Here is a 27,933-nt window from a genome sequence, read left to right on the forward strand (position 1 = left end):
GCCTGGCACATAACTGGCACTAGATAAATGGTCACTAAATAGATGAATACATTTAAGATAAATAAAGGAGCTGGCTTACTGTCTTGTGTAATGGCTTGCTGCGAATGGCAAGACCGTCCATGTAGTCCTCCAGCTTGAACTTGTAGGTAACCTGCAGCTTCTGAAGCAAGCTATCAAAGAAGTCACTACCCTATAAAGAGAAAAAAAAATAAGAAATGGCTGAATCAACCTGTTTTGACCCAATCTACCCATCAGAAACTGAGGCAAGTTTCACAGTTCTGCTAACACTGGGCCAATCTACATAAAGGAAGGCACATACAATGTTAAGTGTCACAACTGAGCCCAAGACAAATTCACAGCATAAACCTTTGCATGGTTTTAAAGATGTGAACACACACACATATACATACACCCTCTATCTCTCACTCCTAGGCCAAGACATTCAGAAAGCTTCCAAGCTCAGGACTAATTCCAAATGTCAGTAAGTTATGGGCTCAAAGAAGAAATAACAGTAGGGTAGGGTAGTCCTAAACTCAGGGAAAAATCATATAGTTTCTGTCAATGTTCTCTTATAAAACATGGTATTCCGTGTGGTAAAAAACCATCACAACTCCAGGATGCTAAAGCCTTTCTCCTGAGGAGAAAACAATGACAGCTTACCTCATCCAAGAGTTCCAAAAGTCTGTTCCGAATCTGTTCAGGATTGTCAACATTTGGATCCTTGAGAAGCTGCCGGAACTTTTCTATCACCTGATAGAAAGCACTCTTCCACAGGATCTGATCCACATTCTGATTATCTGAGAACTCAATATCTAAGAGAATACAGCGTTCATACAGCTGCAGTAGTTCAGCTCTGGAATAAAACACATGCAACGTCTTGCTCCAAATACACCACAGGGAAGGCTAGACCCAAGAGTCAAGCTTCCTGCAAATTAACCACCTCCCTTGGCAAGCAACCCAAAATGCCACCAGGTACAGTACTCCAGTTTCCATTCTGCACGGTAAAATGTCACTCTCAACAGTTATGTCTAGGAAAAGCAGTTTTTCCCCATATGCCTTTGCCTAAATTTAACAGCTGAAATAAGATCTTTACCACAAGTTATATTCGTTCATTTCTTGGCATTCTGGAAGGTCTTTCCTTTCCATTTCAAGATCCTGTGTTCCCTTAATTTTTTTTTCTTAAAGAAAAACTTGGAAGCACAATCATTGCCAAGACTAAAAAAAAAAAAACCTCCGTTCTGTTCTTTTTCCAACAGCCCCTCCCTTAGAAAAATCTCTATGAAAGGGAGAAACACCCAGTGGCTCACTTAAAAGACTTCTACAGTCCTCAGCCATAGAAGCTATCCATCTCCTTACCCCCTTCTCCCTCTAGCCAGGATGGAACACACCATACCTGAGCTGAGCCATCTTCTCCAGGCCCTCAGGACTGATGCGGTCCCTGGAGAGCAGATTGCTGAGCTGCAGTTCCTGGTTGTCAGCCACTCGAAGAAGCCTATGTAGCTCCTGTTGTTGCATGTTCCTCATGTGCTGCTCCATCTCCTCAGGACTCATGGTGCTGGCAGGGAGTGAGCTACAAACATACTGTCCTGATGGAGTGGGGTAGCCTGGATAGTAAGGCCCTGGGTATACACCATTCGCAGGGCCCACTGGGTACTGTAGAGGGCTATAGCCTGTATAGGGGTACTGGGAGGCAGGGCCTGGTGTCCGAGGGTAGTAATAGGGGTTGTCAGAGTTTTGAAACTTATAGTAAGATGCTTGGGCCTGGCGGGAGTCACTCCAAGATGTAGGGCTGACTTCATCATCAGTGTCCAAAAAGTGTAGCTGGGGTGTCTGGCTCTTTAGAGCAGGTTTCTGATCAGGATTGTTTGGGTCCCACAATCGGCGGGTGGTGCCTCCACGGCCCCAACTCCGAGATCCCTTACTACCAGTTCCGAATAAAAGCCGAGGTTGCAAAGGTGTGGACTCTGGAGAACCTGCTGAATTGACAGATAGGGTGGTATGGGCAGGCAAGATGAGAATGCCACGACCCCGACCCCGAAGTCCTTGTTTGAGGTTTTTGGACTCCTGCTTCTCAGAGGCTCTGCCCCCACAGCTCAAACTCCTGTCAGGCTTTATCCTATCCACATCCTCCCTAGCTGACCTCACCATAGGGGAATCCTTGTTCATGGCTTCTGCATCAAAGGTGACACGAAGAGTGCCTCGATTCTCCTTACCGTTGCTTTTCTGCTCACCCTCCCCACGGCCAGACCAGCTTCTTTCTAAATGTCTCTTCCTTTCTGAGCTCCTCGTGGGCCCTAATCCATCAGACTCATCAAGTCTGTCCTCATCCAATGAGTCAGTTGAGGACATAGATACTTGCTTCTTCAGTCGTGGCCTCTCTTTGGTCCGATCTTGTCGCCGGCGTCGACATCCATTGTCAGTTAGACTAGCTCCCTCAGCACTGTTGTTGCTACCAGCTGAGCTGGTGCTGCAAGTGCGATAGCGATTCCTTCGCTTGTCTGAGCGGGAGTAGCGCTTTGCAGAACCTAGCTTCCCCTGTGCCATGTCATCGTTCACTTTCTTTGTCCCCTCCCCCCTTTCAATTCTCTTTCCTTTTTCTCCCTTTGTAGCCCTAACTCTGTCCCTATGAAGGCTCTTTTCCACCTCATCTCTGTCTGTTTTATTCATAACCTCCTCTTTCATAACATTTCTCCTACAGTCACCTTCCTCTACTCTCAGTTGTTCTACCTGGTTGAGGATTTCTTCCTCGTCTACGTGGCCGGCCAATTCTTTGGTAACAGTCTGCAAACGCCGTCCAGGCTGATAGATCTGCAGGTCAGGTTTCTTTGTTCTTTTGATAATTCTTAGACTTCGATCTTCTTGTCCAGCAGTTCTAGGAAAGGACTCCTGCCCCCGAATATCTTCTGGATCTATAGGACCATTTTGCTGTTGGTTGTCCAGTTCCTTGCAGACATCTTTAATGTTCTGTGTACCCTTTCTGACAGCAGAGGAATCTCTGTCATTGACAATTTCATCCTTAAATTCCTCAATCCCAGAGGGTTCCCTGATTTTAGGTTTGTTCCTTAGTCGGGAAAGACCAGGTTTATAGATTTCCAGATCTGGGCGCCTGTTATCTTTACGCTGCCTGGGTTCTTTTAATTCCTTCATGTTTTCTGTGATGGTGGGGAGAGGGGCGGGGGGGGAAAAAAGGGTAGAAGAATAAAGGAGGAAAGAATGGAAAAACCTGTTCCTCTGGTTATACAACAAAAAGCCAAACTAGAATTACGTATCCAAATGCTCATATTGATGGACAAAAAGGGAAATTTCCGCAGAAGCAGAAATTCTGGGTTTACAATATTTGTTCAACTGGCAAGACTAAGAACTTAATTATGTTGCGTTACACATTTGTGTTGGGGAAAAGAAAAAAACAAACAAAATCATACTCTCTTGAGTTATCTAGGTCATGTTTAGCTCCCCATAGCCCCAAACTACCTCATTGTTGTCAAAATAAATGATCCCTTAATAGCTTCAGTATTAGGCTGTTCTCTGTCTATTGAGCCCTAGGATCCATCTCAGTCTTTTCTTTTTCTGCCTCTAACATTCTTTCAGAGTGATTAAATCCTGTTAACACAGTAGAAACAAAAAAAAAAAAAAAAGGAGAGAAAAAGAGGGGTATGCATAGCAACCCACAGTCTTGGACACCCGTAGAGAAAAAATGTATAACTTCTAGTCTCTGAATTTGGCCAGAACAATCCTGTCTTTAAGATACCAATTATCCAATCACATACCTCTTGTTGAAGCAAACAGGAAGCAGTTCCTTTCACATTCTTCGACTCCACTCATGCTCCCCAACTTTTTAACAGCAGCCAGCAGAGTCATTCCAAGGAAATACTGCTCAGGCTATCGTCATTAGAATACTGAGACTAACTGCTACTATGATGATGGAATATGAAAAGGAAAAGGTTCCATAAGGGAGCTTTCCCTGGAAGCTGAAGGTAGGGTTGTGACATGCTTTCAAAACACCAAAGACTGGGACACTCAAGAATAAGAGTACAGGACTTAGGAGGTCACCCTCTATGTTCCAACAACTTACTGAATAATAGATAAACATGGGTCTACTTTTTGCATCTGTTACCTTTATCTGTGAAGAGGGAAGTAGTCACTAAACATTTCAGCAGGGAAAGTGAAAGGAATTGTTTAGAATATTATACAGTACTCAGAATGGAATGCTATATAAAATCCTAGTCTTGTTCTATAAACACAAACGCAAACATGCCCCTAGCAGAGATGTATGCTGCAGCAGGATGGATGTAGCGGAAAACAAACAAAATCCTGAAGTTCAAAACATCGCTTCAATATCTTCAGGAATTTAAAAGAATGCTTCAACAAGTATGAATAAAGGTAAAGTAGTTCAACCACTGAGTTAAACCCCAGAACAACACATCCTCAGCAGCGTTTGTAACTTAGGTTGGGGGGAGGGGGGAGTGCCTCAATAATCCAATTCAATTGACTAACAAAACCAATTTCACAGAATTTGGCCACCTGCCTGGAGAAGACACCTATCAGAGCTACCATTTTACACAACTTCACTGTCTAACGAAGGAGAAGTGAGACACCAGAATCTTCCCTTGGAGCTTTCCTGGTGTGGCTGGAGACTTCTAACTTGCAAATAGAGCATTCTCTCTGATAAAAACTGTTCCCACACAAGCCAAGGCCAAATCGGAGGCGAGTCAGCCCTCTGAGGTCCTGGGTTCCCGGAGGGACAGGAATGGCGCAGCCTTCAAAATTCTACCTTGGGGAAAAAAGTTCAGCAGGGAAGTTTCAGGATGTTAAACCTCTCTCCACGATGTCCCCAGTTCCTCCACTCCGACACTAAAGAAGTGACGGGGGAAGGCGGGGGGCAGGCCTGATGATTCCTTTAAGAACTATACACCCCGGGGTCGCCATCAGACCCCAGCGCGCCCTCCGGTTCGCATTCCCTGTCCGCTGGGAATCCACGCGCTGGTCTGAGAGGGCTAGCGCAAAGGGGAACAGTCGCCTTCGCAAGGGAAAGGGGGTGGTGGCAGGGGTTCCGGCTGGGCTCTCACAGGAGAAGGCCAGAGTTGGCTGAGCCCGACCCCACACTAGCCCTCAGGCTGCCAGGGCGGCGAAGGGAGCGCCCGCGGCCCCCGCCCCTACTGTTGGGGGAAGGGGCGGGGGCTCCGGAGCGCCGCGGACTGAGCGGGGAGGAGGCAGAGGAGGAGGAGGAGAGGGAGGCGGGGCGGGTAGGCCCAGCCCAGGAGCTGGGCGGCGCGACTCACCTCTGCTCCCGGCCTGCGGAGCCAGAGCGGCCAGGATCCCTCGCAGCTCCGACGCGGAGATCCGGACACGCTCTAACCCCTCCGCCATCTTCGCGGCTGCTGCTACAGCTGCAGCTACTCCGCCACCGCCGCGCGCAGCCAGGAAACCACGACGGACGGGCGGTGCGCGCGTTCACCCACCTCCCAGCCTTCTCCCCGCCCCCTCACTCTCCAAACGACGGTGGCCGCGCTGGGAGGAAAAGCTTTGAAGGCACGTTCGGCCCCTAGAGTGGGGAAGTGCTGGAGCGCGAGCCTGGGCGGGAGAGGCGGACGCTGCGCGTGCGCAGAGGTGTAGCGGGGGAAGGTGAGCTGAGGCTGGAGTTGGAGGCGCGGCGCTTGTGAGGTGAGGTGAGGCCAAGTCAAGCTGGGCTGGGCGGGTTAGGGTAGGGTGGGGCGGGGCGGGGCGTTCGTGTCGGTGGCGGCTGTTGCTGTGGCTGCTGTGGTGGCCATCGAGGACGCTGGTGCTGGTCTAGGGCTCGAGCTGATGGAGACACCCCACAATCTGGTCTCCTCTCATCCTAGGCCAGGATCTCCCGCCACTGGCTAAGACTAGTGCTTCAGGCATTTACTTTGGAGACCTTAAAGATCTTTAAGAGTAGATGTTATTATTTTCATTTGAAAAGTGAGGAAACGGAATCCCAGAGAAGCAAAGTAAATTGCTTAGGGAGCATCCAGATCTTTTCCTTTATGGCAAACGACATTCCCAAGTCTCCTGACTTTAAGAAGGAAAAACGAATCAAACCCTTTCTGAGGGAAGGGGTTGTGCGGAGGTGAATCAGGAGATACTATAGTTCTGTTTGGGAATTTCTGTATTTTACCGTGGATTCTTGAAAAAAATTACTAATTCCCTGCACATCAGGCCTCCATCCTCCACCCCACCGCCATCTTTAAAATTTAGCTGGGCCAGAAGACGGGTATTTAACGTTTTTTGTCCGTCAACTCCTATTCAGAACTGAGGTGAAACTCTTCTCTCCCAAGGCTGCATCCCTCTACCTGTTGCTGCTTCCCAGACCCACACAGCCTATTGGACCTCTAAACCATCAAAGAATAGTTACCAATTATTCTATAGTCTAGGTCTAAACGATTTGAATATCTCAGTTCCTGTTATGAGACAGACTATGCCAGAACTCTAAGCAAATGGACAAAGTCATAGATAGGTGAGAAGATTCAGCAGTTCAAAAGAGGAAAACTAATTTGAGTAGTCAGAGCAAATAAAAAAGTTTTTTTTTTTTAAGTCAGCAAATGGCAACCTTTAAAACAGATATTTAAGAAATTGAAAGAAGTTTTAAAAATTAATTCGTTTTCCCATTGAAATTCAAGAGGGTATTGCATCAGTGTTTTTCTTAAAGATGGGAATGTTGAAAAATAATCCAAAACAGGAAACTTCCTTAGAGAGGGAAACCATGATTGCTAAATTAACGCAACAGTGTTGGTGAACCTCAGATTAGATATGCCAAAAGCTAAACCAGCTGAAGAAAATTTACTGGCTCTGAGAGAAAAAGATAATAGATAAAAACTATGACAGATAAGAACAGGACATGGAGAATGGATTCAGAAAACTAATAAACATAAAATATGAGTTCCAGAAAGTGAGAACAAAACTGACTGAGGAGGAGCAATAATCGAAGAAATAATAGAAGGTTTACTAAGTTGATGGAAAAATCAGAATTCTTACACTTGAAGGATTCGTGAGATACCAGGTAAAAATAAAAAGACAACCATATTTAGACCTGTATCACAATGAAAGCTTCTGAGTTTAAATAATTATCTTTATGTATTGATGTGGAAGAGTCTACAAGATGCATTGTTAAATAAATTAAAAAAAAAAAAACAGCAAGTTTCAGAATATTATACAGTATTGTTCAACTTGTGTGCAGGAAACCATTAATTGTATATGTAAATTACCATGTAAGTACATCAAAAAAAGTTGGAACTTGTGGAAGAGAGTGGATTTGATGGTGAAGAGTGAAGGTTCTATATACGTCTATGTTTTAATTCTTACAGTAGGGATTTGGTCACATATTATGTGGGTAATCCAAAAAACAGTAAAGCAAATTTGGATATTGGAGGAGGGAGGAATTCAATTTCTAAAATAAAAAATTGTCACATTTGCTGAGTATAAAGTAATAAAACTATAAACGGATAACCACAAATTAAGCAAAAAATTCTAACCACTTAAATTTTTTTTTGAAACACTGATTTTAAATAACTCCTGGGTCAAAAAAGAAAATGAAATTGCAGATTTTTTAGAAATTAAGGTTAGTGAAAATACTACATAACAGAACTTATGGTAAATCATTAAAGCAGTACTCAGGAAAATTTGTAGCCTTAAATGCTTTTATTACTAAATAAAAAAGAATGAAAGTAAGCTAAGCATTAAGGAAAGCTAAAAAGGGAAAATTAAAAAGAAAACGGGAGAAATAAAGATAAAATAAGAAATTAATAAAAAATACTTGATAATAAATTGAAGCACTCATTCTTCAGAAATAAAATAGACACATTTTTGGCAAAAAGAAAAAGGGAAATCCTTTTGGGTATCTCATAAGCAATTCCCTTAGCCCATCAAAACAAATCTCTGATTATTTTCCCTTAAAATACCTTGTTTCTTCACCTGTCTTATATCTCAATTAATATACTACCATCTAAACCAAAACCTAGGAGTCACCCCTGATACCTTTCTCTCTCCTGATATGCAGTCCAGTATCAGATGTGTCTGTTCTATCTCTGTAGTAGGCTACTATGGAACCCTTGCTTTGCATTCTCATTTTCCTTTTTTCTTGAAAACTGTCCCACGCTTTCTCTCTCCTGTCTTTCTCTTTTCCATTTTTCTTTTCTTTCCTCTCCTCCTCCCTCCCTCCCTCCCTTCTTTTGTGCCTCTTCCATAGATGCAGAGATTTTAGCCAATCATACTATCACATTATCATCAATAAGACTTTTCTCATTTTATTTTTTTTTTACCTTCTTTCCCAATTCCCGCACGTCCCTTCCCTCCCCCACTTAGGTAGCCACACTAATGTGTTGATATCTGCCCTTGAATATACATGTATCTTTGAATAATGTGTAGTGTTGTTTTATATGTGTTTTTAGTATACATAATTGATATTGCATTATCATTCTGTTTCTTTTTCATGTTTCTGTAAATACTTCTGACTATTCCATAGTATTTATCTTAAATGACCTCACTTCCTTGGCCACTGGTCCTGGGCCAAGATGGGCCAGTCAGACTCCTTACCCAGAATTTTTTTAATTGAAACTGAGAAAAAAAAGAAAATCTTTCTCTAGTGTGGAAGCCAAAAAATGTAAAACACAGGAGCTGTCGACAGCCATGTGTCCTGCCATGTGGAACCAGCTGCTTTGCAATGAAAAAGAATGAAGCCGACAAACAGAAAGCAGCAGAGGTGAGACACAGTGAGAGAGTCCTGGAAGCTCTCTAGTCCCTGGTTCCATTGTTCCTGAAGCCCCATATTCCTGCCCTTCCCATGGTTTGTACAACTTCAACAATTCTTTGGATTCCATGAGGCAGTAAATCTCACCAGCCTCATCTTCTATCTGAGCTAGTTCAAATTGAGGTTCTATCACTTGTAACTAAGAGGCCTACAACCTCCAAAATGTCTATCTTAAATGATTTTTTATTTCTATCTCCATTTCCACCTTCCAAGCCCCCTTTGTCTTTCATGTGGACAGCTGTAGTATCTCTTAACTGGACTCCCTGATTCCACTCTTGCCTCATCCTTTTCATTCACTACAATGTAGCCCGAGGGATTTTCTGAAAATATGAATTCTAACATGTCATTGCTCTACCAAAAACTCTTTAATGGTATTCCACTGCTCTTAAAAAAGAAATCCAAAATCCTTAATATGGCCTGTATGATCCTGGTCCAGCATGATCTGGACCCTGCCAGCTTCACTCTCCTTGTCTGTTAGAACACTCCCCCTTGATCACTGTGTTCAGACATACTGACCTTCTTTTACTTCTTAGAATATGCTAATCTCTTTCTGTCTGTAAAGCCTTCAGACCCAAAACACTTTTCCCCTACTCTGCATGGCTAACCCATTCATCCTATGGGTCATAACCTAAATTTCACTTCTCCATAAAGGCCCTTCCTCAACCCCCTTCTATGATCTTCCCCTATTACAGAACCTTATCATAATACTCTTCCCTAATAGTCTCTATCAAAATTTGTAAATCTGTATTTATATTTGGACTATTTATTACACATCTGTCTGCTAGACTGTAAGCTTTGTGAGGTCAAGGACAAGCCTATTCTAACACTATATGCCCAACCAAACAGTATCTGACACATAGAAGGTGGTCGATATTTGTTGAATGAATGAACAAACCACAAATATGAAGGATATTTAGAAATATTTTATTAATATGTAAAACTTTATACTAATAAATTTGAAATTAGATGACTTTCCCAAAAAATATAAATTACTGGAATTAATTCAAGAGGAGGTGGCAAACCCACATAAACCCAATAACTGTGAAGTCAGTGATAAAGTTATCAGAGGTATATTTATAAGGTAAAGACAAAAGTTTCTTCACTTGCAGATAGTATGATTGTTTTCTTTAAAAGAATGGGGAGAGGCCTGAGAGACATAAAGGGCCACATAAACCAGAGACTACATCAGCCTGAGACCAGAAGAACTAGATGGTGCCCAGCTACAACCGATGATTGCCCTGACAGGGAACACAACAGAGAACCCCCGAGGAAGCAGGAGAGCAGTGGGATGCGAACCCCAAATTCTTGTAAAAAGACCAGACTTAATGGTCTGACAGAGACTGGAAGGACCCCGGAAGTCATGGTCCCCAGACCTTCTGTTAGCCCAAGACAGGAACCATTCCCAAAGCCAACTCTTTAGACAGGGATTGGACTGGACTATGGGATAGAAAATGATACTGGTGAGGAGTGAGCTTCTTAGAACAAGTAGACACATGAGACTATGTGGGCAGCTCCTGTCTGGAGGACAGATAAGAGGACAGAGGGGGTCAGAAGCTGGCTGAATGGACACAAAAATACAGAACGGAAGGAAGAAGTGTGCTGTCTCATTAGGGGGAAAGCAACTTTATATAGCAAGGTGTATATAAATTTTTGTATGAGAGACGGACTTGATTTGTAAACTTCCACTTAAATCACAATAAAAATTAAAAAAAAGAATGGGGAGAGTCAACCAATAAATTAGAACTAACAAGATAATTTAGTAGTATCCTATTATAAAAATTAGCTTTCATATACATCATCAGGGAACAATTAGAAAATAATTTTAAAATACCTCATTTCCAACAGCAACAAAAATATACTGTACTTAGGAATAAATTTAATCAGATATGTACCCAAACCCACTGCCATCGAGTCAGATATGTACAGGATACAAATAAAGACTATAAAATTTAACTGAGAAACCTAAGCGAAAAGACTTTACTAAATTGAAAGATACCCATGTTCATGGATAGGAAAACTCAGTATTTTTAAATATCAGTTGTGCCCCTAATTATATATTTTACAATGGACTTTTTGGCAGCCTTTTTAAAGGAATTCTAAAGTTCATTTAGAGTAATTACTGTATGAGAAAAGCCCATCAATTTTAGGAAGAATAATCTGGGAAGAACTTATTAATACAATGTATAACTGGAAAAGGAATTGACAGTTTGACTAATGGAACAAAATACAAAGTTTAGAAAAGCCCCAAGCATTAACAGAAACTCAATTTTCAATGAATGTGCCATTTAAGAGGAAAAAGCTGGTTCAGTCAGTAAGTGTTGTTAAAATTTCACAAAAGAACTAGTGGCCAATAAATATACAAAAAAAAAAATGATCAATCACTAGTAATAAAAGAAATATAAATTAAAGCTACTAGACATATTCATTAAATTGACAGATAAAAATGATACAGCAAATGTGAAAGAAAATGAGCATTATTTATAAACTGCTGTTCTTATGTACCATCTAGTTAATTCTGACTCATAGCAACCCAAACCTATATGACAGAGTACAACTATCCCATAGGATTTTCTAGGCTGTAATCTTTATGGGAGCAGATCACCTTTCTTTTCTCCTGTGGACCTGTTAGTAGGTTTGTACCCCAGACCTTCTGGTTAGCAGCTGAGCGCTTAACCATTGTGGCACCCGAGCTCCTTATAAATTACTGTAAAGCAAACAAAAATCCATTGCCATGGAGTCGATTCCAACTCATAGTGACCCTATAGGACAGAGTAGAACTGCCCCATAGGGTTTCCAGGCTGTAATCTTTACAGAAGCAGACCGCCACATCTTTCTCCCGTAGAGCAGCTGGTGGCTTTGAACCACTGATCTTTCGGTTAGTAGCCGAGCTCTTAACCACTGCACCACCAGGGCTCCTTTTTTGTAAACACTATAGGGAGTGTTAGAAACCCTGGTGGTGCAGTGGTTAAGAGCTATGGCTGCTAAGCAAAAGTTCAGCAGTTCAATTCCACCAGCTGCTCCCTTGGAAACCGTATGGGGCAGTTCTACTCTGTCCGTAGGGACCCTATGAGTCGGAATTGACTGGACAGCAATGGGTTTGGGTTTTTTTTTTTTTTTTTTTAATAGGGAGTATAAATTGATATAATCTACAACCCTTCTGGAGATGTCTGGCAGTGGGTATCAAATGTCTTAGAAGTGTGCATGCCTTTCCATATAAAATACCTTTAGTGGAATCTATCCCAAAGATGTACGGAGATGCAAAAAGATTTTGTAACAAGGCTGTTCATTACATCATTATTTATTATAGAAAAAATAAGGAAATCTAAATGTTCAACAATAGAGTATTATGCAAAATTATGGTATTTTTGTAAAAAAAAATTAAGCCCCTTGAAAAGTTCCATAAATATGTCTATCGATAAGACTCAGAGTAGTATTGACCAAAAAAAAGCAAGTTATCAAACCTGTCAAAAAAAGAGATTATCTGCCTCCCTATGAAAGTGTGAAGATATGAGCACTGGAGCTTAGATACAATTCTCTTTGGCTAAGGTTTAGTGGTGGTTCTCTTTTTTTTTTTAATTCTATATTCCAAATTAAATTTTTTATTGACCATGTATTGGTTTTATAATAAGGGAAACTAAAGAGAAATGTCATTTTTAAGTGCTGTAATAAAAGAATGAAAAAAAGAAAGCATAACGCAGTTATTGAAAACTATGAAAAAACTGAGCAAAACATTTATTTAAATGATAGGAGCAAACGGATTTGATTTTAACTGTCATATTATGTATGTATATTGAAAAAATAGAAGGAAACATTGAAAATGAACAGTTAATTTTTTAAAATGGTAAAATTGTGGGCAATTTTCTTTGTTAAATTTTTTTGTTAAAATATTTCTTAAATAAAAATGTATGGCTGATTTTGACACAATTATTCAAGCAGCTTCACAATGATTAAAAATAAGGTAGAGACCAGCGGCGGTGCCAGGAGATGGTATGGGGGCATTGGGTGAGTTTTAGCCTTCCATAATCACCATTAGTTACCTCCTATAACTCTTTGCCAGAAAAACTTATGCTTACTAAGATATTGAGCTTCAAGACAAAAACCCATCTACGCAGCAATTATGGAGCCCCCAGTAATGGAGGTGGTTCCCACATTAATACCAGAAACTCCAGGTCCGTTCTGCTGAGTTCTGCATTTTCAGAATCTTTCAATGAACACATTTCTCAGATGTTGATTTGACCCTTTCCTTACTCCTGGGTTTCAGAACCATGTGTGCCCTGTACTGCATCTCCTTCTCTGATGTTGAAAAAGCTCATACCAACATTCAAGATGTTATCCACCTTACACCAGTCCTAACAAGCTCCACTTTGAATCAAGTAACAGGGCGCAATCTTTTCTTCAAATGTGAACTCTTCCAGAAAACTGGATCTTTTAAGGTAACAATCTATCTTGTTAGTACATCATGTATTTTTTCAAACCTCTTGCACATATAAACTTGTTTGATCCTCCTGACTACCCAGTGAGGTAGGAAGTAGTAAATTAATACCGTTTTATAGTTAAAGAAAGAGTTGCAGAAATTTTCATTTGATCAGGTCCTGATTGCCTGGCATCATGGTGCTGATGAGCCACTTTTATATAATCTAAAAATTTCTTATAATTAGGGTGGCCATATAATTAATTATCCAAACTAGGATATGTTTGAGAATGAAAGTGAGGGTCTTCTATTTATACTGAGACAATACACATCAACTTAGACTGTTACAGGCAAAATGGGAGTGTGATCACCCTTATGTAAACCAAGTTTAGGCATTCACCTTGTGTCAACTTGCTATTCATTGATACCTTAAGACTTTAAAGATCTAAATCTAGCTAAACCCTCATAATAAGATCTTCTTCTACAAAATATGTCGGTGCCTTTCCTATGCATAAAGGCACTGTGTGTTGACTTGTTACCAGAATATTCTGATCATTAGTTCATTGTAAATCCTTTCAGGTAAGAGACTGAAAACTGCATTTAGCACTGTGCCCAACAGGTATTAAACCAGCAAAAACCAAACCCACTGCCGTCGAGTCGTTAGGTACCTGTTAAATGGTAGGTCAAGAATCTACCTTTCCCACACCCATTAACTGAGAGCTTTTAAACTAAATAAACCTTCTATTCTTTTTTGCTCTTAGCTTCTGCCATGGTTCACTCTTCATTCATTCATCATACATTAAGTACCTATCATGTCAACAACTATACTAAGTGTGCATATAGTAACCCTTGTTCTTTATCCATAATTGCACGGAAGTTGATCAATAAATAGGTTGATGAAAAGTGTCTTAAGAGATACAAATAAGGTGCAGTGAAAGAGCAGAGAATGGAGTGCCTTATTTTGCCTGGGAGAGCAAGGAACCTGAACCAGGTGATGTTTGATCCATGTTTTACAGGATGAGTACTTCAGGAAGTGGGGAAAGAAGTACAGGTAGAGCAGAGGGGTGTTAGCTAACCTGGTGGCAGGGAAACTAGAAGAAATTTAGGATAGCTACAACAGTGATAGAGGCAAGAGATGCTTTTAGAAAGACTGCAACTTGTAAGGAATTTGTAATCTGTCTTATAAAAATGGGCAGTCATTGAAGGAGATGATCAAGTTTGCAGTTTTAAAAGATCACTGTAATAATCAAGTGGAGATAATAGATGAGAATGAGCCTTTAGGCAGGATCAGGTGAGGCTTGATAACACATTGAGAAATGAGGGCCCCAATCAAAGTAGTGGAAGAAAGTGCACATGAGATATTTGGAAGGTAGAATCACTAAGATTTGGTGATAGATGTGCTGTGTTAGGGAGAGAAAATGTAGAAAAGCTCCCTGGTTTTGAAGAGAAACTTCTCATCAAATTCATGAATTCCCCATCCCGTTTCCAGATTCGTGGTGCCCTTAATGCAATCAGAAGCTTGATTCCTGCCACTTCAGAAGGGAAGCCCAAAGCTGTTGTTACTCACAGCAGTGGAAACCATGGCCAGGCCCTCACCTATGCTGCCAAATTGGAAGGTACGTAATTAATTTCTCAGGGTACTGGAGAGGTAGCTGTGGGAAATACATCTCCAGAATTCCAGATTACAAGCAAACTGAACAGAGGCTTCTGTTCCGAGCTTTTGACTTGTACTAACTAAACATGTTTTCCCCTCCCAGGGATTCCTGCTTATATTGTGGTGCCCCAAACAGCGCCCAACTGTAAAAAATTGGCAATACAAGCCTATGGAGCCTCTATAGTATACAGTGAACACAGTGATGAGGTAAGGGGGCAAACAATGATCAGTACCACCTCAACAGCTTTCATTTGACCATCTTCTCTTCCTACCTTATTGGTAGACTCCTTTGTTTCTTCCTCATCTCTAAATGTGAGCATGTTCAGTCTTTAATCTATACTTACTCGTGTTTTCGTTAGTCTCCTGGCTTAAAATACCCATACTCTAATAGAGGAGCCCTGTTGCACAGTGGTTAAAGTGCTTGGCTGCTAACCAAAAGCTCAGCTGTTGGAACCCACCAGCCGCTTCTTCACGGAGGGGTGTTGCGGTCTGCTTCCATAAAGATTTACAACCTTGGAAACCCTGTGGGGCACTTCTGCTCTGTCCTATAGGGTCGCTATGAGTGGGAATTGACTTGATGGCAGTTGGTTTGTTTTATACTCTAATAACTCCCAAATTTCTGTCTCCAGCCATGACCTCCCCCGTCAACTCCAGGCTTGTATATTCAGTTGCTACCTGACATTCTCATTTGGATGTCTAATGGGCATCTTAAATTTGCTATGTCTAAAACCAAACTCCTGATCTTCCTGCTCCTCCTCGTCTTCCCTCATCTCAGAAAATAGTAACTTTGATCTCCTAGTTGCTCAAGCCAAAAAATCTTGGAGTCATTTTTGATAACTCTCTCACACCCAACAGTCAAATGTTAGTCCTACTTGAGAAATATTCCCATAATCCACATACTTTTCACCACCTCTACCATTACTATCCTCATTCAACATTTCTCCCCTAGATTTTAGTAGCCTCCTAACTGGTCTCCCTGCTTCTACCCTTGCCCCATTAGTCTGTTTTCAAAAGAGCACCAGAGTGATCTATTTAGTAAGTTAGAACTTGTCAGATCAAAACCCTTCCATGGTATTTCATCTCATACACAGTAGAACCAAAGTTCTTCAAATCATCTAAGGCCTAGATGAACTGGCCCATTTCTGTCTTTCTGACCTCAGCCTCTACTACCTCCTTACTTACCACCAGCACCCCCACACACATACCATACTAGCCACACTAACTTCTTACCAGTTCCTCAGAAAGCCCAAACACTCTTACTCTGTAGCCTCTGCACTTGCTATGACCCTCTTCTTGGAATGTACTTTTGGAGATCCACAGGACTTGTCCAAATCTGTTAAAATGTCGCTTCATCAGAGGCCCTTCCTAGCCACCCTTTATAAATTCTTCCGTTTTTCTCAAGAGCACTTATCTAGCATACCATATATTTACTTGGAGCCCAAGTCTCCAACCTCCTCACCATTAAAATATACCCTCGAGGACAGGGGTGTTTTGTTGACTGGCATACCGCCAGTACCTCAACGAAGTCTGAAAAATAGTAGATGGTCAATAAAGAGTTAAATGACTGAATTTAACTTTTGAATTCTATCAAACACAAATCAAGCAAGCTAAATTAATGTTTTCTTTCAGTCCAGAGAAAATGTTACAAAAAGAGTTATGGAAGAAACAGAAGGCATCATGATACATCCCAACCAGGAGCCTGCAGTGATAGCCGGGCAAGGGACAATTGCCTTGGAAGTGCTAAACCAGGTAAAATAGCCTAGTTAGTTCTTCCTGTTCAGACACTGGCGTATCTGATGTTTGGCTATAGATTTGATTATTTTGTATGTATAAATATAAAAGTGCTTATAAATAGGTCTATTTATATTTTATACTCTTTTTGCTAAAGGTTCCCTTGGTGGATGCAGTGGTGGTACCCGTAGGCGGAGGAGGAATGGTTGCTGGAATAGCAATTACAGTTAAGGTGAGGAAACAGCCAATAGAGGACTCCCACTTCAGGCATAGAGGACTTTATTTTACATTGTAGATACCTGCTCAGCATTCCCTTCAAAATGCCATTCCTTCCCATCATCCGTGGCACTTGAGATTGAAACCCTTCTCTGCCTCAATATCCCCTTACTCCATGACAACGTTACAGCACAAAAGTAGTTACAATGAGTGGTATTCTTACAGTTCTTTCCTTGAATCTCATCTTGCCAACCTACTATCCAAGCCAGGGGCTACTCTTTTCCCAAATTACCAGCAGAACCAGATGTGATGCAGGCAGCTGACGGCTAGTACTAAACTATTTATAGAATGCTGTAAGATCATAGTTTCGTTATATCCATTAAAGGAAAGGCTCTTATTTGAGGTGTGGTAGTCCTACTGTCCTACTGTATTTTAGGCATGCGGGCAATTCTGAGGCTAGTTGTGAAGTGTCTGATATTCCTCTTCCCAGGCTCTGAGACCTAGTGTGAAAGTATATGCTGCCGAACCCTTGAATGCAGACGACTGCTACCAGTCCAAATTGAAAGGAGAACTGACCCCCAATCCTTATCCTCCAGAAACCATAGCAGATGGTGTCAAACCCAGCATTGGCGTAAACACCTGGCCTATTATACGAGACCTTGTAGATGATGTCTTCACTGTCACAGAAGATGAAATTAAGGTGAGGCTCCGATAGGAAAGAAGTAACAAAGTAGAGCAACTTCTTAGGCAGAGAACCTTCTCTAATTATGAGTAGCAACTGACCTATTGAGGACTTGTATAGGTGACTTCATGACATGTGGAGGTACCCAGGTACATTAAGACAACCCTCTCGAGAAGCAGAGTTGAGATTGAAAGAAAAGCCCAGCCCTTCACTGGCAAACACACACAGCAACAAGAAAATTGAGACTGGGCATATATCTTCAACTGGCCTTTGTAACTGAACCAACTAGGTCCTTCCCACTCTCCCGTTTGACTAATTCTTACTCCCTTCTGTACCAACAGTATGCAACCCAGCTGGTGTGGGAGAGGATGAAACTACTCATTGAACCTACAGCTGGTGTTGGAGTGGCTGCTGTGCTGTCTCAGCATTTTCAAACCATTTCCCCAGAAGTAAAGAACATCTGTATTGTGCTCAGTGGTGGAAATGTAGACTTAGCCTCCCTAACTTGGGTAAAGCAGGATGAAAAGTCAGGTCCTTCTCAATCTGATTCTGTTTAATTTATGCAAAAAATGGGTTTTTCAGTGTCTCTAGACACTTGGAAGTTTTGTTTTCTGGTCAGTGTCAAATTTCTATCTTCTCTTAAATGGGTTTCAAAATCCCAGTTGAGAGTGGGTATTTCAGTACGACTGAATAGCTTTTTGGACTAAGTATCAGTAGACAAACATACATACTTAACTGAGACACCTTCCCAAGGCCAAGAAGAGCCTTCTGTTAAAAAGGGCAGCAGACCTACAGGCTGAAGTCGAAAGCACACTTTATCCAACCATAACCTGTAGGCTCCTGTCCCTAGGATGCTAATTGACAGCTGTAAGACAGAATCCCTTTGAATCCGTTACTCCGGGTCCACTTCAGGCACCGCTGAAGAAATCTCACTTTTCACCCAAGGTACTGGTTCTGGTACATATGGATCATAAGTCCATTTTGGGAAAACTCTTTTATAGAGGTTCATCAACACCGTGTCCTGAGATTTTAGCTTCCCGTCAAAAGTGCATTTCATGTGGCCATGGGTACCTAGAAAGTAAGGAGAGCAAATTGGTCAAATTAATGTAGAAAATTTTAAAACAGGGGTCCTTTAACCCAATAGTAATTTAGTGGCACTGGGAGAATCTAGACAAGGTCCCAAATCCCACATTCTCTTACCTAAAGGCTCCTTGATGTGTCCCCTGCGGCCCCACTTTGTTCTCAGTTCCACTGGTTTAAACCACAGCACATCCTCTAAGAAGGAAACACAGACGATCAAAATGAAATACCGACTCAGAAGATGTAGACCTACCTTCCTCCCACAAAGGCAACCAGGTCTCCTTTCTTCACACCTACCTCTATTGAAGAACATGTACCGCACTACTGCCATCTTTGTAAAAATTTTGAAAGGATGACCACTCAGAACAACCCTCTTGATGACCATTCTGTCTGGATCCACTGACAACAGATAGCCTGTAGCAACAAGGTTGTGCATTCCTAAGGGACAAAAACAAAGCAATTACTTAGGAGTCTATAGGCCAAAGCCTACATTTATTGCTGCCAATCCATTTCAAGATGTTTGGCAAGATTTTCTTGAAGAAACCTTAAAATAGAGATGCCACTATGCTGCCTATCCTCCTGGGTCCATGGCAAAGATCACTAAATGACATCCCTGCTGAGCCTGTCCCCAGAACCTATCCTAAACACAGCACTCTGCACAGGCTCTACCAATAATTTAAAATTTGAAGCAAGATAGAACCCATTCTGGCATCCCTGCCTTAGATCCACTGTGATGCTGAGGCTTCGATATTTTTTGAAAACCATCATTAGCTTCTCCATACCACTTGGCTCTCAAATCTAAACAAGAAAACAGTGTTAATCCTACTAAGGCTCTGTAGGCCTGGTCACCTCTATGAACTTAACTCACCATTGCTTTTCTGTCTGAAAAGCAGCACAGATGCAGGAGGAAAAGTGATTGGGGCATACACCGTCACCACCAGAGCCACGTCAGCAGTCAGGAATCTCTGAAATTTATGCTTATCCGCTGCCATGATAAGGGTTAAAAGAAAAAACAAACTTTTCTGAGAAGCCATAGGGAATCAGAGGCCAGTCCTTCAACCTGGGAAGAGCTGTATCACTGCAACTGCTAAATCTAAAGCAGCTTGTGTTTCTTTACCCGATTAGTTCTCACTATTTTTTTCTGTGTCAGTACAATGGAAAGAAGTTACAACCCAATCCTATCAGAGTGATTTTTCAACTGGGGGCAGAATTTTGCAGCTTGGAATATATTTGGAGTTTGAAAAAGTTCTCAGGAGCTCTTAGTCTTGAGTAAGAATTGGCAAACTTTTTCTGAAAAGAGCCAGATAGTAAATACATGGGCCATAGTCTCTGTTCCAACTACTCAGTTCTGCCAGTATAGCAGAAAAGCAGCCATAGCCAATATGTAAACATGACTAGCTTCCAATAAAAATTTACAAAAACAAGTAGTGGGATGGATTTGGCCCAAAGGCCAGTTTGCCAACCCCCAATCTTAGAATGATCTGGAGTTTCTGTTTTTACCTTCAGTGTAACCCTTCCTCCCTTTTAATACTGAAACCACAGGAAAAAGATTTTAAGGGAAAGAGAAATCAATCTCTCATTTAGATACCATGGCTGGCAAGAATAAAAATTAATACTACCTTTGTCATCTTCCTCTTGCCATTGCTGAAAGCAGACAGTGAGCTGAGAGTATGCAGGTGATGTTCATGTCCCCAAACTAGTGGGCAGCGTATCTTCCCACTCTTTAAGTGTAGGCGTGCAACCACTTTTGCCACAGAAGAGTCCCAAGCTATCATTCTCCAAATTCTCAGACAGTCTTAACATCTCAGAACCCATACCTCTCTGCATGACCCAGCTATGGGCTACACCTAGCCTCCGTCCCCCTTCTGCTACTGGCACATCGGATACCAAGAGTTCCGCCCTTTGGCACACCCTTTTTATAAAGCTGAATCCTATTCAAAACCTACTTTGGAATAAATACTCATGGCAGAGAAACCTCAGCACCACACACAGGTTGCATCACTTGGATGCTTCAGACAGGTTCAGACATTTTGGATAAAAACATCATTGGTTTCTAATCCAGAGTACTAAAAATACCTTTAATCCAGATACCTAGGGTGTTACACTGTATATTCTGCACCCCACCCCCCTACTTAGAGTCACAGTTCCCCAAAAGACAATAAGGTGGACAGGAACCCAGAATGCTTCCCCACTCCTAACCTGCAGTGTGCTGAGAGAATAAAGGTAAGGCTCGGAAGCGCCTAAACCCACAGTGGAAAATCAGCTCCTCTTTGGCTTTCACAGGTTCAGTGTTGCCAGGGTGCCGGCTCACCACCATATTCAATACTGACATCTGGGGACCAAGTAAAAATACGAAACTTCATAGTCTAAGAATACAGACTAACTTGAAAGAAAGCAAACCAACTAGCAGACTTGCATGCACTTTAGGAACCGACAATACTAATTAATGGTAGAGTGTAGATGATGGGACACCAATTCATCCTTCACCTCCACCAATATCTGGCACTCAGGCCAAATACTGGCTGATTTCCAGAGCTTTCACATACCCTTTCAGGGTCTGACATGCAAGTGCTCAACATCTGCCACAGTCGGAGGCCCTCAAGTCATTCACTTACCACATACCTCAAACCACTCACTCAAGTCCCTTTCTTCCCAACCCTTAGTCACACCAGCCAAAGGCCAGAGTTTTCACATATAACCTAACCTACGTGACTGCTGGCCAAGGGAAAAGAATCTGCACCTTGGCATAAACCCTTCATTTTAAGACTGCCAACTCTTATTCAAACTCTGATCTGAAAATCATACTTAGAGAAGTCTCAGAACCACAAAGAGATTCCATCACTGAGATGCTTCAGACAGGTTCAGACATTTTGGGTAAAACCATCATTGACTTCTGTATTATTCTCTGATTTCTAATCTTAAAGGCAGAATTTTTGGATCCCAATGAGCAATATGTCAGTTTCATAAACAACAAAACTTTAGAGTAATTCAGACAGAACTGGTTGGAAAGTTCCATAGTCCCCGTTTCACCTTCTGTTCATGAGGTAGTAAGGAAAATGCAATCAAGGGTGCTCCTTGCCTGAAGTACTCAACCACTGACACAGGGACTTCAGAGACATGAAGTGTGACATACCAGCCAACCTGCCAGAAGAAAGCACAGAACAATCACAAAATTATTCTTAAGGTTCCAATGATGATGAAACAAAGTTTTTCCAAATGTGTTAAAAAGTCAACACTATCCTAAAGCCAGCCCTCTCCCTTCAAGAGTGCCTTTCAGTTAACATCTCTGGTACCTCTCTGTTCCCAAATCACTCTTATCAGTGACTCAGTGGCTCCCCTAATTCAGCTATGGGGCAGCACAAAACTAAATACTCATTCTCATGCCAAGGGAAGGAGTAAACTAGGGGGCAAGTTGGCAAAGAAATGCAAATTATAAGGATGGGCAAGGGAAGGCAGATACCTCAGCTCCTTCAAGCTCTTTTTCCTCAATCTCTTTAAAGATGCGTTTTCTAGTATTAGTGAAGTTCTGAAACTGAAAGATCCGTGCATAATCTTGAGGAAGGTTTTCTTTAGGATCCCATGGAGATGTCCGGAAGCTCTTGAGGCCTCTGTATTTCTGAAATCTAGAATATAGATTTTAAACAAATTAACAAGTTGGATTTATATGGTGCTATTTAACCCTTTTACTGAATCACTTCTAAAATGGCTAAAAGTCTAGCTTCAAAAAACTGTAGTCACCATCTCTCAAAATAATCTAATAGTTTAAACCAAGACCACATTTCCGAACAGCTTGAAACAAACATTTCAGAACCAAACCCAAGATTCTCAGTAACAAAGGATAAAGCATATACAGCGGCTCCCTAGTGCCGCCCCCGGAGGCTCTTCAACCTGCCAAACAAGGGCCTTGACAGAAGCCCTATCTATGTCTCTAATATCCAACATAAACAACTGGTTTTGGTCAGATTCATCCCCAGAGTAGACACAATCATCTACATCTTCATGCTTTTACTCTTGCTGTTCTACCAACCCCCCCCAGGCCTCCAAGTATTATATTTCAATTGAGTACAGGAAGCATTTGCTAATTGTAATTAACCTTAGTATTTCTCCTTCACTGAAGTCCTGTAACACTGTTAGTCTGTAGCACACGATCCAGAACTTGACTGTGTGTTGCTGTTTCTTGTGTGTGTCTTGCCTGCCCGTCTAGAATGTTAGCCCTTCGGGGGCAGGGACCATGTGTTTTCCTTCTGCACCACAGTGACATAGTTCTAAGCCACGTAAGTTTTCAATAAAAACATATTGACTGGACTTTGACTAACCGAATTCTAGCAGCCACATCCCGGGGGGTGTCCACTTCATCTGGAAACATCTCTTCTAGTCTTTCTTGTTTATATTTCTCCAACATTTTTTCCTCAGCCTCTTCGTCTATTTTCTCATCATATAGATCATCACGCACAGACTCTCCTATAGTCATAGTTTCACATTCCTCCTTCTCTTCCTCTTCGGTACTCTCATCCTGTTGAATACAGGATTGCAGTTATTTTAGAAGAAACCTCTATCTCCCTCTACCCCAAAGGCCTTCAGCTAAGGATAAAACACTTTCACTAGGTACCAAATCTCAACCAATACCAATTCTAACACAGACTAAATTAAAAGACAAAAGTTTCACTCTTAGCAACTACAAAGTTGTTCCGAAGAAACTGACTGCCCCTGCCTCCCCACACCCTTCAAGGTTAGGACTGCATGCGGCCTTGTGTTTGGGGCTGTACCGAGTGGCCCAAGGGCCCATTTTCTCACCTGAGATTCCTCTTCCATAAAATCCTCATGTTCTGTATCATCGTACTCGTCTCCTTCCCCACCACTTTCACCTTCCTCATTCAAAATCCATTCAGCCTGGTAACTGGATGTTCCTTTGGGGACCTTCTTCACCATCTTACAATTTTGTTTCAATAAGTCTATAACAAAGTCCAAACCAGTTAAATAAATTATATACCTCCTTACTCCGATCACTCAGGGTATTCTCACCTAGGCAAGAAGCTAGATATTGCTGCCAACACCAGAAACTCTAACACGCTATGAGTAGAACAGACTACTTCCAAATTTAATTCAGCCACCTCAAAACTAGCAATACTTATACAAATAAATAAACCTTGGAATGACTCCAAAAGTGTTTATCTGTTCATTCTAAAACAAGAACAGAAACAATTTTGAGAAATGGGGCAAAACTGTGTTCAATACTTAATGTAAATATACAGCATTTAGGGGAGAGGGAAGGAGACAGACCTCCAAGTACATCCTCGCCCCACTTTAATATATAGGTTCCTCATTGTGAGCAGCTATGATTCTGATTGTAAACCAGATAAATTACAAACAAGTCTGCCAACACCAACCATTTGCCTCACTCAGCTCCTCCTCAGTGGGCCAGGTCTGCTCCCCCTCCATTGCATCTGGGATAACCTCTGATTGCAAAGACTGCTGTCTACCAGGGTCTGCTTTCATTAGGACCTTAAGATCTTCCTCCATATCAACTACAGCATCAGTAGCACAAATCTGAAAATCAAAGCAGCTGACGGTCAGCCAAATATTAACCAAAAAGCTAGCAAATTTAACACCATAACCAAAAACCTCTAGACTAAATGAAATGTTCAAGTAGAAAATAAAATACTCAAAGAGAAAATAAAACAATGACACAGAAAGCCAAAACTTGTCAAAATGTTTCAAATGGCTCCTACTGTTTTAAATCTATACTTAAAAGCTTGGCTTTTGAAATCTTTCATAATCTGGCCTTACTCCCAACCAACCAAGTTGCTCCCATCAAGCTGTTTTCGTCAGAGTTCAAAGAAACTCTCTGACCCATAATTGTGCCAAGGTTCATGTTATCCCCAACTCTTTCTAGAATATTCTTTCATCTCTCTTCAACTCATAACTCCAACCTATTCAACATCTGGCTCAAATCTGATCTCTGTGATGTTTGCTAGTCTACTTTCTCAACTTCCATAGCAGGTCTGTACCTTAGCCATGTACTATTTTTGTTTCACAGGTGTGCCACTTTACGGGGAAGTGACAATGCATATATCTCCTATAAACTCAGAGCCAACTGAAGTGCAAGGCACCTAGAAAGTGCTGGATAAACAGTTGATTTATCAACATATTTGTAGTTAACTACTGCCTTACTTCCAACTGGCAATAGCCTCACTGGCCTAAGTGTCCAGCCTACCTTCTCTGAACTTGGTTCTAATTCTGGACCAGCTCATGTATCAATCTACAATAAATGGCTTTTAAGAACATCAATCTTACCTCCATTGCCATGCCCTGGTCCTTTTGAGATTTAATCACTCCAGAATTTAAAGGGAAAGGGTCCATGGGGGCATCTATCTGTTTCATCCGGAAATCACCATGTCCAATGATATGCAGCAAGCTATTTACATTGAGAGTTTGTCCACGAACATAACCTGAGACTTTCAAAGTGCCAACCAAGTTACTTTCCTCACTAGGCACAAAGTCAGCAGTATGGGCAAGCAGGTAGGCCCGCCGATCTCGAAAGGCAAGATGCCGTTGCTTTTGATTAGCCAACTGCCTGAGCAGCATCCCTGCCTCCTGTTGAGTGTCTAACAGGAGGAGTTTGTCATCAGGAAAGCGCTTCTCCACTGCTTTACTTAGCTTCTTTCTGGCATCTATTTGTTTCCTTGGTGGAAGGCCAGAAACTCCCTGGACAGCTAGTGCTGTGAGCAAAAGAAAAAGAGCTTGGTGATGATCTATTGCTTCACTATGCGAAAATCCCCGTGCAATTCACAAATTAACAGTTCAGATGTGAGCCCAGAGATCACTGGGAAACCCAGAAATCAGCTACCCTAAAGACATTTCACAGTGAAACCAAACTTCATAGTCTTCTTCTTTCTCTGGGCAAAGGACAGACTAAAAATAAAAAGGAATGTTGGCGAATAATTTGTTAATAATGGACCAAGCTTGTGCCATATACGTACAGCCTGCCATCAGCTCTACAAGGTTTTCCTGTATCAAATGCCAGGCAGCGTCCTGGCAGATTATAGGTGGTCAATTAATGCTAATTCACATCCTTCCATGGCCTCCAGTACTCCTCACTTACTATAGGTGGGAAGGCCCTGAGCAAAGAGGCAGGAAAGGCAGTAATCCCCAGTGCTGTCCCAGCCTTCTAGTGAATCGAGGAGGAACAGGATGGTATCAGCCACTTTAGCCATATCCAACACAGTGTGCAGATCCCCTGGAGATACAAGAAAAAGTCAGTAAGAAGTGGTTGGCACCACCAGATTATATTAAAAAAATATATAGATTACCCCTACTCAAACATAATGATAGTAATATCCTAACCTGGCTTTGCAGATGTAAAAAACCACCGATGTTTCAACCGGGGGCATAGCAGCATGAAACTACCGGTGCCTCCCCATTCACGGAGGTGTACTGTTCCAGTGTCACTATCCTGCAGCAGGTGAAAGGCCTCTGGCAGGGAAATCCTGCTGTGCAGGGGCACCACGAGTACATGATGGGGAGGGCCATCCTTGCTGCCCAGCTGTCTCTTCTCTGCCAGAGCCTGGTGATCGAAAGGATCAGAGAGCATCTCAGTGTCTCAGCATTTCGTTCTGGTACTGCATTTCCAATACTCAGATGTTCCCCCTAACCAGCAAAACTCTTGTAAGAGGTGGTATGCCAGGAGGGTGGCAGGAAATCGGATCAAAGCAAGGAATGCCCTAGCGCGGGTCTACATCTTCATGCCCGACATGTGCTCTGTCGCCGGCCCCTTCCCAAGGTCACGGTTTCTAATTCGAGGCTTTACCCGCCTAGAGCGGTTGTGAAGCCACACAATTCCCCGACTCCCGCTCCTCTCACCGCCTCTTTCTTCTGCTTCCGGAGCTGGCTGGCACGATGCCTCTGGTCTACGCGGCTAAGCTCTTTTCTCACCTTCTTGCTTAGAGTTTTCACTGCTAGGCGGCCTGGAGGGCGGATCAGAAAGGGCTCTAGTGCATCAGACGATCAAGAAAGAGGACCCGTCTCCGCCCACCCTGGAAAGGAACTTCAACGCGGGGCCCAGGTCCGAGGAAGGTCAGTTTGGGCATGCGGAAAGCAGTTAAACAGACATTCCTCCTCCTGCCCTAGCTCCTCACCCTTGCCGTCTCGTTGCGCGGATCCCCGACCCCGATGCCGCCCGCCTTTATGAGCTTTATTCTGCTGCTTGAGAGGGCCGGAGCGATGGGCCGCCATGCCGCCGCTCACATGCAGGCAGTCAGCACTCCTTCCGGGCCGGGCTGAGCATTTCCGGTCCCGAGCGGGGCGGGCAGGGGCGGGCCCTCTCCGCCGAGGGGCAGGGCTCCCCGCGGCCTTTCGCCCCGCAGCCCCGGGGGGCGGAGTGCCCGCGTCTCGGCCGAGCCGTGGTGTTAAGTTTTCCCACCCGGCAGTCTGTGATTGGAGGCTTTATAAAAACGCCGTATTTTGACTTTTGTGGTTCGGGCTCTCGGTCCAGGAGAGGTGTTTTGCTCTCCTGTGTTTTCTTTTTTTTGCGTTATAAAGTTGCATCACGGCCGAAGAGGTTGCACGGGAGTCCCTCCCTTCGTGCCGCGGAGGCTTCGGGCCTCCTCGAACTTAGATTTGTGCACGCGGTCTTTAAGTTTGCAGCAGCGGGTGTTCTTTGTCACTTTGAACAACCTTCTCTCCCTCAATTCCCTCGCAAGGTTGTTGAAGTTTCCAAGCCGAGTGGCGTGGACGGCGCATCTCACCTTCACCTGCTCCGTACAAGCTCCCGCTAGTCCCTGTTGCTCCACCCCGCGCCCCTACATCCCATACCCTCAGGAAGGGCCAGACCGGACGTGGCGACCCCGAGGGAGATGGAGAGGGCTGGCTGTGACCCGCGTCCCCTCAGGGCCGGCCGAGCCTCTTCTGGCTCGAGGCGGCTGCATGCCCATAACTCTTCCCACAAGCCTTGCAACTGAGGGCGATCGACCTGGCAGGGGGACTCGGGGACACACGGAGTTCTGGCTTTTCCGTGGTCAGACCTCTCCCGCGGAGGCCCAATGCCCGGGCCCTCGCAGCGCCGCCGCTCTTTTCCTTCCCGTCGGGAGAATCAGCGGGTAGACGTCTGGAGGCCTCTAGCTAGGTGGAATCCAGTCCCCCGCGCGGGCGACTTTCTCCGCAGCCGAGAGCCGACGGGGTCCAGGACCCGCCCCGAAGCCCCACCCCGCTTTCTGCCTGGCTAGCTGCCGGCGCTCATAATGCGGGTTCGCGCCCTCGGGGCGGGAGCGGGCGCGTTGCCATGACAGCGGCCCGCGTGGCGCGCTCCCGGGCCCGCCACCCGAGGCGCGCGCCGCCCCGCTGCATCCGGATCCCCGCCGTCGCTGAGCGCCCTCCCCGGGCTGTGGGAAGGGGCCGGG

At 43.2% G+C, this 27,933-nt stretch overlaps 3 protein-coding genes and 2 non-coding genes across 23 annotated transcripts in view; 1 reads left to right on the forward strand and 4 right to left on the reverse strand.

The window, feature by feature from the left end:
• Positions 1 to 5,469, reverse strand: part of SMG6 (SMG6 nonsense mediated mRNA decay factor) — a 234,378-nt gene extending 228,909 nt beyond the window's left edge. For 4 of the 16 annotated variants that reach the window (XM_064271543.1, XM_064271540.1, XM_064271542.1 and 1 more), the window contains exons 1-4: positions 3,768 to 5,258; positions 1,394 to 3,152; positions 661 to 853; positions 80 to 190 (exon numbers count right to left, since the gene is read on the reverse strand). In XM_064271543.1, coding sequence (XP_064127613.1) covers positions 80 to 190; positions 661 to 853; positions 1,394 to 3,152; positions 3,768 to 3,858 — 2,154 coding nt within the window. In that variant the 5' untranslated portion in view covers positions 3,859 to 5,258. The other 12 variants (XM_064271536.1, XM_064271533.1, XM_064271532.1 and 9 more) reach the window with 9 other exon arrangements.
• Positions 5,470 to 5,482: 13 nt separating this feature from the next.
• Positions 5,483 to 18,059, forward strand: SRR (serine racemase). 4 transcript variants are annotated; one of them, XM_064271551.1, is made up of 9 exons: positions 5,483 to 5,661; positions 6,905 to 7,018; positions 13,026 to 13,197; positions 14,665 to 14,791; positions 14,933 to 15,036; positions 16,459 to 16,578; positions 16,718 to 16,792; positions 17,267 to 17,476; positions 17,800 to 18,059. In XM_064271551.1, the coding sequence occupies exons 3-9, from the start codon at positions 13,030 to 13,032 to the stop codon at positions 18,013 to 18,015; spliced, it is 1,020 nt and encodes a 339-aa protein (XP_064127621.1). In that variant the 5' UTR covers positions 5,483 to 5,661; positions 6,905 to 7,018; positions 13,026 to 13,029; the 3' UTR covers positions 18,016 to 18,059. The 4 variants fall into 4 exon arrangements, with proteins under 4 accessions (XP_064127621.1, XP_064127620.1, XP_064127619.1 ...); XM_064271550.1 differs by lacking the exon at positions 6,905 to 7,018 and having other exon boundaries at positions 5,483 to 5,666; XM_064271549.1 differs by lacking the exon at positions 6,905 to 7,018 and having other exon boundaries at positions 5,484 to 5,661.
• Positions 16,823 to 26,808, reverse strand: TSR1 (TSR1 ribosome maturation factor). Its single transcript, XM_064271544.1, has 15 exons — positions 26,674 to 26,808; positions 26,399 to 26,502; positions 25,883 to 26,102; positions 25,641 to 25,775; positions 24,833 to 25,257; positions 23,926 to 24,085; positions 23,333 to 23,490; positions 22,855 to 23,051; positions 21,999 to 22,161; positions 21,569 to 21,679; positions 20,738 to 20,870; positions 19,407 to 19,523; positions 18,836 to 18,976; positions 18,659 to 18,733; positions 16,823 to 18,529 (listed from the first exon to the last, which is right to left on the reverse strand). Exons 1-15 carry the CDS (start codon positions 26,768 to 26,770, stop codon positions 18,351 to 18,353), a joined length of 2,415 nt encoding a protein of 804 aa, XP_064127614.1. The 5' UTR covers positions 26,771 to 26,808; the 3' UTR covers positions 16,823 to 18,350.
• LOC111752532 (small nucleolar RNA SNORD91 family) lies at positions 20,502 to 20,596 on the reverse strand. Its single transcript, XR_002787440.1, has one exon. It is a non-coding gene; the product is annotated as a small nucleolar RNA SNORD91 family (small nucleolar RNA).
• LOC135228150 (small nucleolar RNA SNORD91 family) lies at positions 21,342 to 21,436 on the reverse strand. The gene has a single exon (XR_010318480.1). It is a non-coding gene; the product is annotated as a small nucleolar RNA SNORD91 family (small nucleolar RNA).
• Positions 26,809 to 27,933: the final 1,125 nt, after the last annotated feature.

The sequence above is a fragment of the Loxodonta africana genome, chromosome 18 (assembly GCF_030014295.1).
Source record: "Loxodonta africana isolate mLoxAfr1 chromosome 18, mLoxAfr1.hap2, whole genome shotgun sequence".
Classification (NCBI taxonomy): Eukaryota; Metazoa; Chordata; class Mammalia; order Proboscidea; family Elephantidae; genus Loxodonta; species Loxodonta africana.